The sequence below is a fragment of the Cheilinus undulatus genome, linkage group 20, assembly GCF_018320785.1.
Source record: "Cheilinus undulatus linkage group 20, ASM1832078v1, whole genome shotgun sequence".
In the NCBI taxonomy this organism is placed as follows: domain Eukaryota; kingdom Metazoa; phylum Chordata; class Actinopteri; order Labriformes; family Labridae; genus Cheilinus; species Cheilinus undulatus.
Genome location: NC_054884.1, coordinates 28,590,435 through 28,604,557, shown reverse-complemented (window position 1 = coordinate 28,604,557; position 14,123 = coordinate 28,590,435). Strand labels below are relative to the sequence as shown.

Genomic DNA, 14,123 nt, shown 5'->3' with positions numbered 1-14,123 from the left:
AACTGGCAAAACATTGCCAATGTTTTTGTGCATTTGAGACAGTATGCCGGGTGCCTAAGACGTGTATTTTTGTAGCCATGGTATAGAAACAAGTACCACTATTGTCTGATCTTTATTAGTATCATATCAGATAGGGATGCACCGATACCACATTTTTTCCCAGACTGAAAATGTGTACACTGTAAAAAAATGTCATTTTACTCTCTAAAAGGAAAATTTTGGAACAACTTCAAAAGCTGATTGGCTTTTAAGTTGCAACTCATGCTAACTTCTTGCAACTTGTTTGAGATGAATGAGCTTAATTCAATTGCTTTTACTAATTGAAGCAATTTTTTAAAATTGTTTCAAAATTGCTACTTACAGTGTAAAAAACCACTTTTTACAGTAAGGATGTCCCAATCAGCATTTTTGGCCTCCAATCCCAATCTGACATTTCAATTTTGATTCTCTACCAATTCCGAGTCCTGATCCCACACATAGCAGCCTCCTCCTCAGTTGCTATAGCGATGTTACCATATTTCATTGCATGTTTAGTTCCAAAGTGTCTGATCAAATTGGTAGTATCAAAAGCAGCCTTGCCATCAATGCCTAGCAAAGTCACTGTGCAGATGCTGCAAGTGGACGTTGGACTGTTTTTGCTCTTGCATTTCCATACTGCTGACATTTTAGCTATAGGATTGCTAATGCTGCTACTGCTGCTTTGTTGTCCTCCCACTTCCCGCCACAAATTATGCTCCGTTAAAACAATCAGATCAATCAAGAGGTCTTATATCGCCTCCGATCCGATACAAGAGACCAGGATGAGGACACCCCAGTTTTACAGTATAGTTATTCACCATTACAAAGAACAAATATGATTGCTTGATTAACTGAGGATAACAAAAGGCCTCTTTTGAAGTTAAGTGCAGGATTAAGGTTTCTACTCACAACAAATTAGTGTCAGTTTCACTCATACCATGCTCCATCTCTTAACTTCTTTGACCAATCAACTTCTTTTATCATTGCCTTTAATTAGGGATGCACTGATACCACATTTTCCAGACCAAGCACAAGTACTTACATTGGCTCCAATTTCCACAGTCAGTGCATCTCTACTAACATACCCCAGACTTATGCTGAGGTACTTCTATCCCAGACCATTAAAATTAAGTACCTTTAGGATGTTGTGGGCTAACATCCTAAAGGGCTACGACAAGCCTGCAAACTCCTTTGTGCCATCATAATCAGCTGGAATGTCACACAGTCTTTGCTGCTTTTGCAGGTACGATTATAAGTCATAATGTCATAACCATCCAAGGCAGATTCACCAAGAGCTAACTACTTGTAAAATAATGGTAATATCCACCTGAAAAGGCCACAAGCTTGTAAGTTATCAACCTTGTTCTGAAAACATTATGGTTTATTTGCAGTCTGGGGAAAAGAATGACACTGTCCCTAATCCAAGAGTGGCACAGTGATGTCTGGAAATGTTATTGCTCCACAAACTTACCAAAGAATAAGAGGAAACTGGCACAGTGGCTGAGAAAGTTGGAGGCAACTGTTGAGCTCCAAAGCAACAAAAGCTTTGAATCACCTCCCTCCATATCAGCCAATAGAAAGAAATTAGCTGAAGTAGTCAGGTTTCTGAACTAATCAACAACACAAATTATCCATATCTTCAGCTAAAATAGGAGGTCCAGGGTTATGTTTTAAATGTGTTTTAAGGGCAACATGCCCATAAAGAAGACAAGAGTGGGTAGAGGAGGTTACCAGAGAAAAGGGTATATAATGCAGACAGAAAGAGCAGTTTAAGGTCGGTATAAGTCAGGCACAGAAAGCCTTCAAGGTAAAGCTTGTGGACAGAGTGTGGGTGGTGCCTCCCAACCATGGGGTCGCTCATTAACAGCTGAGGAGGCCAGGCATCCCAGAGCTCTGTGCAATTGTCTGGCTTACCCAGGTGCATGGCCTATTCAGACCACAGGAAGCCCCCTTTATCCCCGTTCCTACAAACCGAACAGAGGAGCGGTCAAGGAGGATGAATGTGATCGTGCCTGTGTCTTTTCTAACACAAACGGAGAGGTGCAGCCGCTTGTTGGGATCCACAGAGTCATTGTGGCATGTGGCAGTTCTTTAAGTTTTTTTTTAACAATATCAAAAACACGTCAGCTCCTTTCACACAGTGCTCTTTCTAGCACACACTCTTCTGAGCCTGAATGGGAATAAAATAAGCATGTTCAGGAGTTGTAAAAGGCTCAGGTGGGAGGTCTTACAGGCCATAAAAATGGCCAGATTCCATCACTTCCTCCACACTAATTACCATACACTTGGAGCAAGTGCCCTCCCTCTCTTCTTCCCTGAGCCCATGCTTCACTACCTCTGACACACACTGAGGCACAGTTGGGAAATGGTTAACACTCCAGCCGTCCCTTGCTGCCAGTGAAAGCCTACAAAACAATGGAGACATTGTTTGAGCGGGGCTAGGCTCTAGACTCTAAGGCTGTGCATGCGTGCGTGTGTATGTGCATGTGTGTATGCACGTGGATGTCAGGAAAGCAGTTTCTGTGTATATGCTCTTAACATTTGCATGTTTCTGCCCCAATTCCTCGAATTACGAAACGTGACTCAGTAAGAAAAGGTTTTAATGGCTCAGTTCGGATGCAGCTGTTTACCTAAGAACTTATAAAAATGTTATCAGTGTTAATAGGCTAGTAGAATAACAGCTATATTAATATGTAAAGTGTGTTTGTGGTTAAACATGCAAACATAAACCATACACCACTTCCTTAAAAAAAAAAAAAAACTCTTCAAGTCCAAATTAAAACATCACAACAAAAGCCAAGCTGACAAAGCAAGCCCTGTTTATGATCTTTCCCTCAGGAGCTGTGTGAGGCATCAAAATATTTCTTAGAGTCTCTCCCTCAAAAAATACACATCAATCGGGGGATAAATATTGAATAACTTTCAGCCAATGGCATAAAAGTTCAGTGGCGGCAGGTTTTGAGGCTGCCTGCGGCGTGGTCAGGCACTTCAAAAGGGTCCTGCACAGCCCCCTTTGAGGGCATGGTAAACAGGGGCGTACGGTGAGCCCTCAGACAGACCAGCCTGCGTGAGGTCACTTCCTCTTCTCTCAACAGCTCTTCCAGCACTCCACATCTGCCTGCATCTTCGTCCCCATCCATCCTCTATCCATCCTCTCCTTCATTCTTCTCAGCAGCCACAACTTTCAACCAGGTGTTATCTACGGCCATCTTTATCTCTCCTTTAACCTGTGACTGTCTTCTATTGTTTTTTTTTTACTGTCTGAGGGCCAGTCAGGGTTCAGATGGCTGTTATCTAGATGGCCAATCTACGGCTTCTTATCACTGAAAGTGCAGCCTGAATGTGCTCCAGACAGGAGGAGGTCAAAGTGTTTCTTTTCATTTGTAAAAAAAAAAAGAAACTACTGTTGACAGACTAATGTTTTCATAAAGGGATCACATCCCGGGACATACGGACAACATCGTGTAGTAAGGTTGTCAATACAACTTTGGTATTCTTCAGTACCACATGTTTTCTCCATTATTTAATGAAAATTACTAGGAAAGCACAGATACATTGGTTAACAACATTACTGGCCAATACTGACACTTTAGAACAGTGGTTCTCAACTGGTGGGTCAGGGCCCAAAAGCTAGTCGCAGATCTGTTTTCAGTGGGTCGTATATGTGTGAGTGGGGACAAATAGTGTAAAAACTCTTCAAATACCTACAAATATTTCAATCACTTATAACTTTTATTGTCGTAACAAGGCTGGTCTTCACATGTTAATGGCATATTTTTTGAAAACGCTTGAAAATTGTAAAAAATGTACATGCTGTCACAGAAAAATTGAGTAAAAGCAAAAAAAAGTTTGTTTTTTCCCTTCTCTTTTTCCATTAGCTTTTTTGTTGCATTTACAGCCCTAATTGAACATTTAACATTAAATGAATCCAGCATATAGCGTTAGTTCAGGCAGGCCACAGAGACAAGCACTGCCATATAGTCTAGATCAGCTGATCTCACGCAAGCCCTCATCAGCTGATGGCCAGCTGATTGGCTCTAAGCACACTATTGGCCTATTGCACTCATGCTGCCATATTTAAATTGCTCTAGCTTTGCTATGCTTTGCTACTTCCTCTCCAAGCTGCTTTTTGCAACCCTCCTCCACCCAAGCTCCTCCTTTATGCCATACCTCACTTTATCAACGTCATCCTTTGTCACTGATTCCTGCTCTGCTCTGAGGCTTTTTGCTGCTTCCTTCCCTGCCTCAGGCTTTCCTTGTAAGCACAGGAGCATGAGTTGTTCCTGCTTGATGCTTTCCACATGGGCTTGAGGAAGGGCAGAGGGACCCCAGAACAGCCACACCACAAAATATAAACATCACCTTTACAAATATTTATTCATATAAGACTGCTGAAGAGAGACAGGAAATATGAGGAAAGAATTTGGGGATGAAATGCACCAAACAGAGAAGAGACCAGGAATTGACCCCGCGACCAGTGTGACAAGGACTAGCCTCTGTATGTAGGCACTTAATCCACCAACTGACTAGACTGGAACCGAGATTATTATCATTTTTAACAAGACGCTGCAGTTTGTGGCCATCTGGTGGTAAAAATACAGTCTTTGTGGCCCTTTTAGTAATCAAAGTTGCCCATCTCTGATTTAAACAAACATCATCCATAAGCAAAAATTCTGGACTGTAGTAGATGTTCATCTTTTGGGTTGCATCAATTTCAAGTTAGCATTTAGCACAGCTGATTCAGGAAAAAGATTTGCTTTTGGGAAGAAGACGGGAACTATATGACGATCTCTGATATCATGTCATTGTTACACAAAAGAAAGTATTGGAATCATGGGAGTTTTACACTGAAAGGATTAATGAAAAGAGCAGCAGCATCGGTATGATATCACATTTTTATATGATGCATTCTATCCTGTAATCAGAGTAGTATCAAAAAGTGCCAATGCTTTAAAAAAAACCTACTACTACGTCATAAGTCAAATGTGCTTGAGCTGAATGAATCCACCAAAAATTGCAGCCAAACTCCAGCACATTGTCATAATCAACCAAATAAACTTGCAACATTTTGGTGAAGTTCATGTGAAATTTCTGACTACTGAAAACAATAAAGATGCACAGATGCATCTGTTTACTAGTACCAGCCAAAATTGTCCCCATCAGCAAACATTGACCAGCTGCAAATAATGTGTCATGAACTGATGTCAGGAGCAGATGTTTATCCGTTGTGCCCAATCAATTTAATACTAACATCTAGCATGCCTAATAGCTGAATCAAAGAGGATATTTTTCCAGGACAGAAGTCATCTGTTGGGAAAACTCTGGTCTGTTTCCACAGTCAAACATGAGAGAAAAGTAGCCATACACCAGGAGAAGTGTTGATATAAGACTTCAGTAACAGCATCTGAAATGGACTAAATTGTCATTTTAAACATTGGTACCAGCACTAACTTCCACTATCAGAACATCCCTAGAAAACAAGGAAATATGCTGTGTTTGGTGCCTGGTACTTCTATTTTGTTGCCATGGAATCTAAACAGGTTTTGACATTGTCTGATTCCTCTAGAGCCATATCACATCTAAAAATTCTGGTATCATAACAACCATATCCTATCTTTAAAAATAAGAGAAAAGAGAGGCTGGATTGATTGAGTGACATTAGCAGGAGTCCGTGTGGGGTTATCATCGGCATTCATGATGCCGTCCACAGTTATCTGTCTTCTCTGTGTGTACAACAACCAGTATGATGCAAACCAGGGAAACATTCAATCAGACTTCCCTCACAGTCTGAGGTGGATGCTGGAGCAGGAGGGTAGCAAGCAACAATACAAGCAGCATTTCACATTCAATTTTATCACTCGTGCTAACAGAGAGTTGTGTGCCCGTGCAGTGATGCTGCAATGCCTCTGATCTCGCCAGCCTGTGTATGCCATCAAACAGATCACACTTCAGGGCAGGGCAATACGAGCAGCAACATTACAATATATTGTCTGATATTGATTAGTGTCAGCATTAATAACAATACTTCTTTAATTGTGATACAGTCTTTTCTCCTGAAAATAAAGACAAAACAAAGAAAACAAGGGTAAACACGTGTCAGATACTGAGAACAATTTACCAAATTCAACTGTTTTCTTGCCCCTACAAAGACACCTCAGGAATTTGAATGTCTTTTGAAATTATTCTCAATTATTGAATTCTTTCCGGGCCAAATCTGGTTTGTTGTTCACTGGTCCAAGGCTTGTTGTGCCAAAAATTTAACAGAAACCAAATGAGCAACACATGGCATAACTTCAGATGCTTTTTCTCGATGCCACATATTAAAATGTCAAAATATTGAAAAAGTCCCTGATTTTTTTGAAACTACAACTACTCATTATACTTTACATGTACATCGAAGGGAAATTAATCCATCATACAAGCAAACACTCTCCTGCTGTCTGTTTTGTTGCTATGGAAAGAAGTGATGCACAGTATTGGGTTCATCTGATTTAGAAATCCATTTTAGCCAATATCAGTAGAAATATCGATCTATAAATGTAGGTCAGGATGTTAAACTTCGGTCCTTACAACACACCTTGAAATTCATGAAAAGCGGATGAACAAAGAAAAAGACTTCAGGTGACAAAGGTGTGTTTCTCCTGCCAAGAATTCCCCAAACTTGTTAGTATAGTTTACTGATTTGTACAGCTTTAATAGGCCAATAATTACAGCCAATATAGGCCAGTATGTACAGCTACTATATACTATTTTATTATACTATAATTATTGGCTATTATGTCCAGCAAATATAAGCCTATATCTACAACTCAGATAGGCCTATAAATACAGTTGACATAGGTCGATATGTAAAGCTGATATTTACTGCCAATATAGGCTGATATTTACAGCTGATATAGGCTGATAATTGTTGTTTATATCGGCAGATATTTACAGCCAATAAAGGCTGATATGTACAGCCACTAATTACTGTCAATATAGGCTGATATTTACAACTGATAAAGGCCAAAAATGTTGTTTATATAGGCTTACTTACAGCCAATATAAACCAGTTTTAACAGCCATCATAAGCTAATATCTACAACAGATTTAGGCCAATGAACACAATTTATATAGGCTGATATATACAGCCAATGTGGGCCAATATTCCTGGGGGTAAGTAAAGCTGATATTTACTGCAAATATAGGCCGATATATAAAACCAATATAGGCCAGTAATTATAGTTTGAATTGGCTAATGTTTACAGCAAATGTAGATATTTAAAACCAATATAGGCTGATAATTAAGGTCCATATAGGCTGAAATGTTTTGGCCAGATTTACTGCCAACATAAGCTTATATTTAAAGACAATGTAGGTTAATATTAATAACCGATGCAAGCTGAAATTTTTTGTTTATATATGCTGATATTTAAAGCCAATATAGGTTTTATTTGTATATCTAATACAGATAGATAATTACAGTCCATATAAGGCAATATATAAAGGGAATACAGACCAATATTTACAGCTGGTACAAACCAGTATTTAAAGTCAATGTAGGCCAAAATGTACTGCTTACAAAGACTAAGAATTTCAGCCAACATATGCTCATATTTAGAGCCAATATGTACTGCTAATATAATCAGATATTTACAGCTGATATATGCCCATATTTACTGTCAATATAGACCCATATCTGATATTTACAGCTAATATAGGCTATATTTACAGCTGATATATTGGTAGTAAATACCAAAAGAAATTTTCTTATCCAGAGATACCAATGATTGATTTTTTTTAAATCTAATATCCTCCAATGCAGATATCATCTAGATAATATCATGCATTCCTAAAAACAGATGTTTTATTGGGATTGTTTTTTACTCGTGTCATAACAAAATTTGAATTCTGTCATTGTGGCAGCCCTACATGGGAAAGCTTTTCTAAAGAATATGACCCCAGCACTGGTATGGTGCACTATAAAACAAATATTTTTAAACTAAGCATTCAAACAAAGGCTTCAGCAGATTTTTTCTGTTCCTACTCAGTCATTAATGTTACCCTGAAGTGAGCTTCAACTGTCACTACATATTAAAATCAGACTCTCTTTGTTTAGTTCTTCTGTTCAATAGAGTAGAAAGTTTAGTCGTGATCAACACATGTTGTTCAAAACATTGTTTCTCTCTATTTTGTTCTTCAGTCGCTCCATTGTGTTGTTAAAAGTAGGTCTGCACTTCAGCAATGTGCGAGCTTATTTTTTCCATCTGTCTGGTTGTCCATCTTTGTTGTTTCAAGTTTGTTTTCGCCCCACAGCCAGTTTCTGTTTTGTGATGAGATGCTGGTGTTTGTTCAAAGCCTGTGAGTGTTACACGCCTGACTGTTTGTATTACAACGCTCTGAGAACACTGTGAAATAAAAGAGTTTATTTTCACAAGTGTAAAACCTTAACAAATAAAAGTTCTGCTGTAATTACGGATCACTTCGACTTGTCAAAGAGCTGTCTTATTTGGAATATAAATTGTGTCATGACATCACTTATGCTTCCTAAAAAGTTGGAGAATTATACGTCAGTGTTGTCTTTAACCTTTAAAAGTGAGCTGGAGCTGAGGTGGATGTGAGGTGGGAAGTATTTACAGCCACATGACTCATAGCAGGATAAAACCTCAAGTATTTACCTGCAGCTTTTCACTGCCTACGACCAGTTTAATGACTTCATAGGAGTCGGGACTCTTTTCTCAGCATCTCCTAAAATAACAGCGTACGAAGAGGCCCCCTGAACTCTTTGGTATAAAAATAACTGCAGCATCGCGAAGAAAGATAAGGAGAGCCTATGCTTGGCTTGTTTTGTTCAAAATAACACTGTCATCGAGAGTTCTTTTGTCTTTAAACACAACTTTTGACAAGGTTTCTGTTTCAAATAAACAGCCTTGTCGACTCCTGCTATTTTAAGACGTGCTTAACTTAAACGGGCAGAATACCAAGGAGGCCCAGGCTTGCCAATTTTTGAGTAACTGCTCAGGATGGTATTTATTACGCACCATAAAAGTAACTGAAGTGATCAAATGTCAAATGTGACTCAGAGGGACGCTGTGTCTTGACGGTGTAATTTGTGAGATAAAAAAATCATCGCCACCTCCTGTGAGAGCAGCAGAGCCATGGCGACAACTCTCTGTGTTGTTGCTTATAAACAAAAAGGGTCAGCCGTGTATTATTAGCTCCTGCTTCGAGCTGTTACTACTGGAGATATTCATGAGCATACAAACCGGAAGGCTTCTCAGTTTAAAATAAATGCCTTTTTTTTTTAAACTTTCATTTTCATAACGATATGTAGAAGACTCCAAAACAAAGTAAGAACTGTGCCGATATCAGCCCAGGGGCACTTATGATCACCTCACTAATTCTGCTCAAACCCCACTCTCATTGATTTTCCTGGCTTGCTAACCCTGTGACCACATACGTACACCTCCCTATGCTCAACCTTTCGCTGACCTCCTGAAAAGTTGATGCCGTTGGCTAACTTCTGAGTTCAACTGTTCATTCTGGAGCCGCTATAGCCTCTTAGATATCGACATGCCTAGGGTGGATGCTCTGTTATGTGTATGTACTCCATATGCCCCGGACGCTGTCCAGCCAACTTGACTCTCCTCTCCTGCCTGCCTCCAACTCTGTGGATAGGGTAATCAATGCCGTAGGAACACCCACACTTCCCTCAAAGAGCGCACGTTAGCAGCCCAGCATCCGCTCATTCTTGGTGAAAAGTTGTCAACATGAGACCAGTGCTCCATTATCATCCAACTAAGCTTAAGATTATCACTTTCTTGTGTCTGCTAAGAACATGGCTGTGCCCAAATCCAGGGACTTTCACTCCATATCATTCTAGCAGAGAAAATCCTGCAATAACCAAATCTGCACGCACAAAGAGCAAAGCCGAAACTGTCTAGAATGGTTGGTGACTGTGACTGAACGGTAAACGCAAACAAATATGCATTTTTCCAGTCAAAACATCCACTCAAGGGGAAAAAAGGGAGTGCTTTAACGCTGACGGGGATGGATGAGAAAAGAAAAGCAGGATTTGTTTGTCTTTCTGTCATGAAAATAAAGGAAGGAGAGCTTGGGAGAAAGAGGAGAGGTACCGAGCGGAGTTGTTACTTACAACGATGTGTGCCGGTGATGGGGACCTGGCATCTTTAAGTGCTTGTCTACTTTGAAGACCTCCTGGTTGAACATCTAGCAGGGGCCATTTCATCTGTAGGTACTGAATGGCAGAAAGGAAACAGAATGGAAAGAAAGAAAAAAAACATGTTAACAATGCAGAAAGCAAAAGGAACAAATTAAAAGTAAGACAAAAAAAGGGGAGACGACATTTCTTGACGGGTGCACGGGTGTGGAAACTCAAAAACATGGAGAGGCAAACAAAGATCTAAAGGCGGATGGAGGATGAGGTGAGGATGGCCTCGAGCATGCATCTGAGGGTCCAGTAGGAGAGCACATAGTAGTTGTGTAAACCAAACATAAAGCACAATACTCTTCCTTTTTTAGCCAAGCTCCTAAGAGTGACCCCAAACATATTATTTATGTTTTTCTCACTGACTTTGGATTCCATTATGTAACTTATTTTGAGTCTAGGGATGGCAGAGGTGAGGGGTAGCACTGTACAGCTCATGGCTGATGTCATAAATGTGACTGTTGTCAGACTTTTATTGGAACCCATAAAGAGGTTAAAGCATGGCGTCTCACCACGCTCCTTTGCAGGGTAGACCTCCTGACGGCCTCCATAAATGATTGACTTGGCCTCTATCAAAAGTCTCTCTCTTTCTCTCCCACTCACACACGCTCATACAGTAGGGGGAAAACAGATAAGCAGAAACAAGGGTCATGAGAAACATCTGCTTTTGTGATATAAACTGGGTGGAGTCCTTTTAATTTGATCACAAGTGCTGTGTTTGCTGTTCTACCTTAGATAGTTCACCTTGTATCTTTTCCTTGTTCTCTTCTTCATTTGTTTAATCTTGGTACATACTAGAAACTCAGCAACTGTAAAACTGTTCACAAAGATTCACACTGAAAAAAACTACCAAGAGGTCATACAGAGGTTCTCCTGACCTCTTAATCTTGTTAATATTTGGTCCAGACTGTTTTATTAATGTCACAACCACCTCAAACAGGGGAAGGGGTCATAGGCCTCTGTACATAGAGCACCTCCACCAACAACAAAGCTAAACTAGCACCACACATCATTTCAATATTGGTAGAAACTTAGTGTATAGTTCCATGGATTTGGATGCAATAAAAATAGCCAAAAATTAAAATGAAATTGAGTCTAATCTTACAAATCATCAATCACACAAAAACACAGGCTTGAACAAGTGTTTGCAGCACAGGCACAATAACATGTATTGTATCATTTTGAACTGTGGAAAGTCACAATCATATTGTATCATGTAGAGTTGTACCATAAAGACCACAATAACATGAATAGCATCATTTTGTATTGTTTTGCATTGGATCACATTGTATCGTACCGTGCTGTATTGTAATGTGTCAAATCATATCTTATCTTATTGTATCATCATATTGTGTCATATTGTATCCTTTCATATCAAATTGAATCACATTATACCTTTCATATTGTATTTTATCTTATTGTATCATATTGTAACCTACATTGTATCATATCATATCCTATTCTACTGCATCATATTGTCTTACATTATATAATATTGTATCATATTATATTGTATTAGTTAGTTAGTTAGGGAAGTTTATTTCGAACATGTAAGAGCAAAACTATAAAAGTAATCATATACCTTTAGAAGACACATACAGACTTTGGAGAGAAAGAGATGAAACAAAATAATTACAAAAACATTAACGATCAAGATTACATATTCGAAAAGAAGCGGAAAGAAGTACAAACCTATTCAGTCCCACCCTTTTTCCATAAATTATAACAGTTCACATTACATTTCAACAATAATATCATTCTAACTTTTAACATTGTTCCATCAAATATAGGTAAGTTACTTAGAGCAACAACCTGTAAGTTGTGTCAAAAATCTTTCTGATTCAAGATATGACTTTTTATACAGCGTCTTGGTACCAAAATGGAACTTCATATTAGTTTGTATGAAAATAATCACTTATTGTATCATATAGTATCATATTGAATCGTATTGTATCGTACTATATTGTAGTGTATCGTATTATATCGTATTGTATCGTGTTGTATCGTATTGTATCATATTGTATAGTATTGTATGGTATTATATTGTATTGTATCGTATTGTATAGTATTGTATGGTATTATATTGTATTGTATCGTATTGTATCATATAGTATCGTATAGTATCATATTGTATCATAGTGTATCTTATTGTATCGTATTGTTTCATATCATATTGTACTGCATCTCACTGTATCATATATCTTCATATTGTATATCATACTGTTTCATATATTGTATCATATTGTGTCGTATATCGTGTTGTGCTGTATTTTATTTCATCATCATCATATTTTATTGTGTCATATCATATTGTACTTTAATTCATAAAATCATTTTGTATTGTATCCTAATGTAACATGTATTGTATTTTATTGATTCATTTTCTATCATATCAACAGGGCAGAAGAACCTGTATGGCATCATTTTTTAATGTTTTAAATCATATATCCTATCGCATCATATCATATCAAACCATATAACCAGCACCAGCCACTTTAATCTATTTATTACACATTTTTTTTTCTACTCTTCTCAGGTCTTCTCCAACTTACATAGCACTATTGGCACTACTCTATTTAAATACAGTTTTTTATATTGTTTACAGTGTATTGATGTTTGTTGTTTTCTGTCTAAATTCTATTTCTGTCTAAAATCTTTATATATATATTTATTTATTTATTTATTTATATATATATATATATATATATATATATATATATATATATATATATATATATATATATATATATTTCACCGCAGTTACGAGAGAAACACAATTTCAATCTTCTGTATGTCCTACACATATGGCAGAATTGACAATAAAGACTTTGAATCTTGAATTTTGAATATTGTGTCACATCGTATTGTATCCTATTGTACTGTATAGTGTTTTATCACTAGGGCACAGTAGAATGTATCGTGTATTGTCATGTTGTGTTGTATCATATTGTATTGTCATAGTGTAGTCCTCTGTTCTGATGGTATCGTATCAAATCATCTTATATTTCACTCATCCTGAAAATGGTGAACTCATTATTACTGTCACATAGACAGTCTTTTTCACTTAGACATAAAGATTCAATCATAGCCACAAATGCACACCCTGTGGCAGCCAAATGCCACCTCAAGATAGTATCTGAACCACATACATTTACATATCACGTAGGATTAAGATAATCTGGTTCTTTAAAAGAGTGACCAAACAGGAAGTGAAGGAAATCTTGTCATGTGTTTCAATTATCTGATCTAAGTTTAGTCACTTTTCTGTTTTTAGAAATCATCATTTCATGAATCAAACTTGCATGAGGCATACAGAAACATGTGAAAAGTCTCCTTTAATCCACTGACAAGAGACTGTGACCGCAGACAAAGCTATGGCTCCTTAACAGCACTCTGGCAGTTGTATGGTGATGCAGGTACACTAGGTTTAATTTCTTTGTCCTGCCATCCAGAAAGGGTGGCTGCTAGTTTGTATGCATGTCTCAGGGCTTGTGTGTGTATTAGTTCCGTATGTGTGTCATGGCTGGTCAGAGAGTGAGTATGTCGCGACCCTTCCTGAGACTGTGTCTAAATCAGTGGTAATTAGCGAAGAGTTCACTGTGGGGTGCCTGCCAGTGGTAGACGCTGGAGGGAGTTATTGACTCCATGTCCTCGGTTACAGCCCCTGCAAGGAAAAAAAAACTGTTTGCTGCCTGGTCTTTCTCCACAACTACCACTCATTTATGACCCCAAGATGGCTTTTACTGCTTAAAAAACTGGGTTTGTTTATGCTTGTTTGTATGTCCTAGAGTGGAAAAAGGAAAGGTTGTAAAAACTCCAGAGTTGAGGTCTTGTGGGTTTTTATGGACCCCCCACACTGGGTATTAATTGCCATGAAGGGGGAAAGGAGGAGGTGAAG

At 38.3% G+C, this 14,123-nt stretch overlaps 1 protein-coding gene across 12 annotated transcripts in view; it reads right to left on the bottom strand.

Annotated features, from left to right (window-relative positions):
* tcf7l2 (transcription factor 7 like 2) overlaps nt 1-14,123 on the bottom strand; it is a 135,521-nt gene that overhangs the window by 77,333 nt on the left and 44,065 nt on the right. For all 12 annotated transcript variants that reach the window (XM_041815418.1, XM_041815417.1, XM_041815424.1 and 9 more), the window contains exon 4: nt 10,154-10,255. In XM_041815418.1, the coding sequence (XP_041671352.1) occupies nt 10,154-10,255 (102 nt within the window). The remainder of the gene's footprint in view (nt 1-10,153; nt 10,256-14,123) is intronic.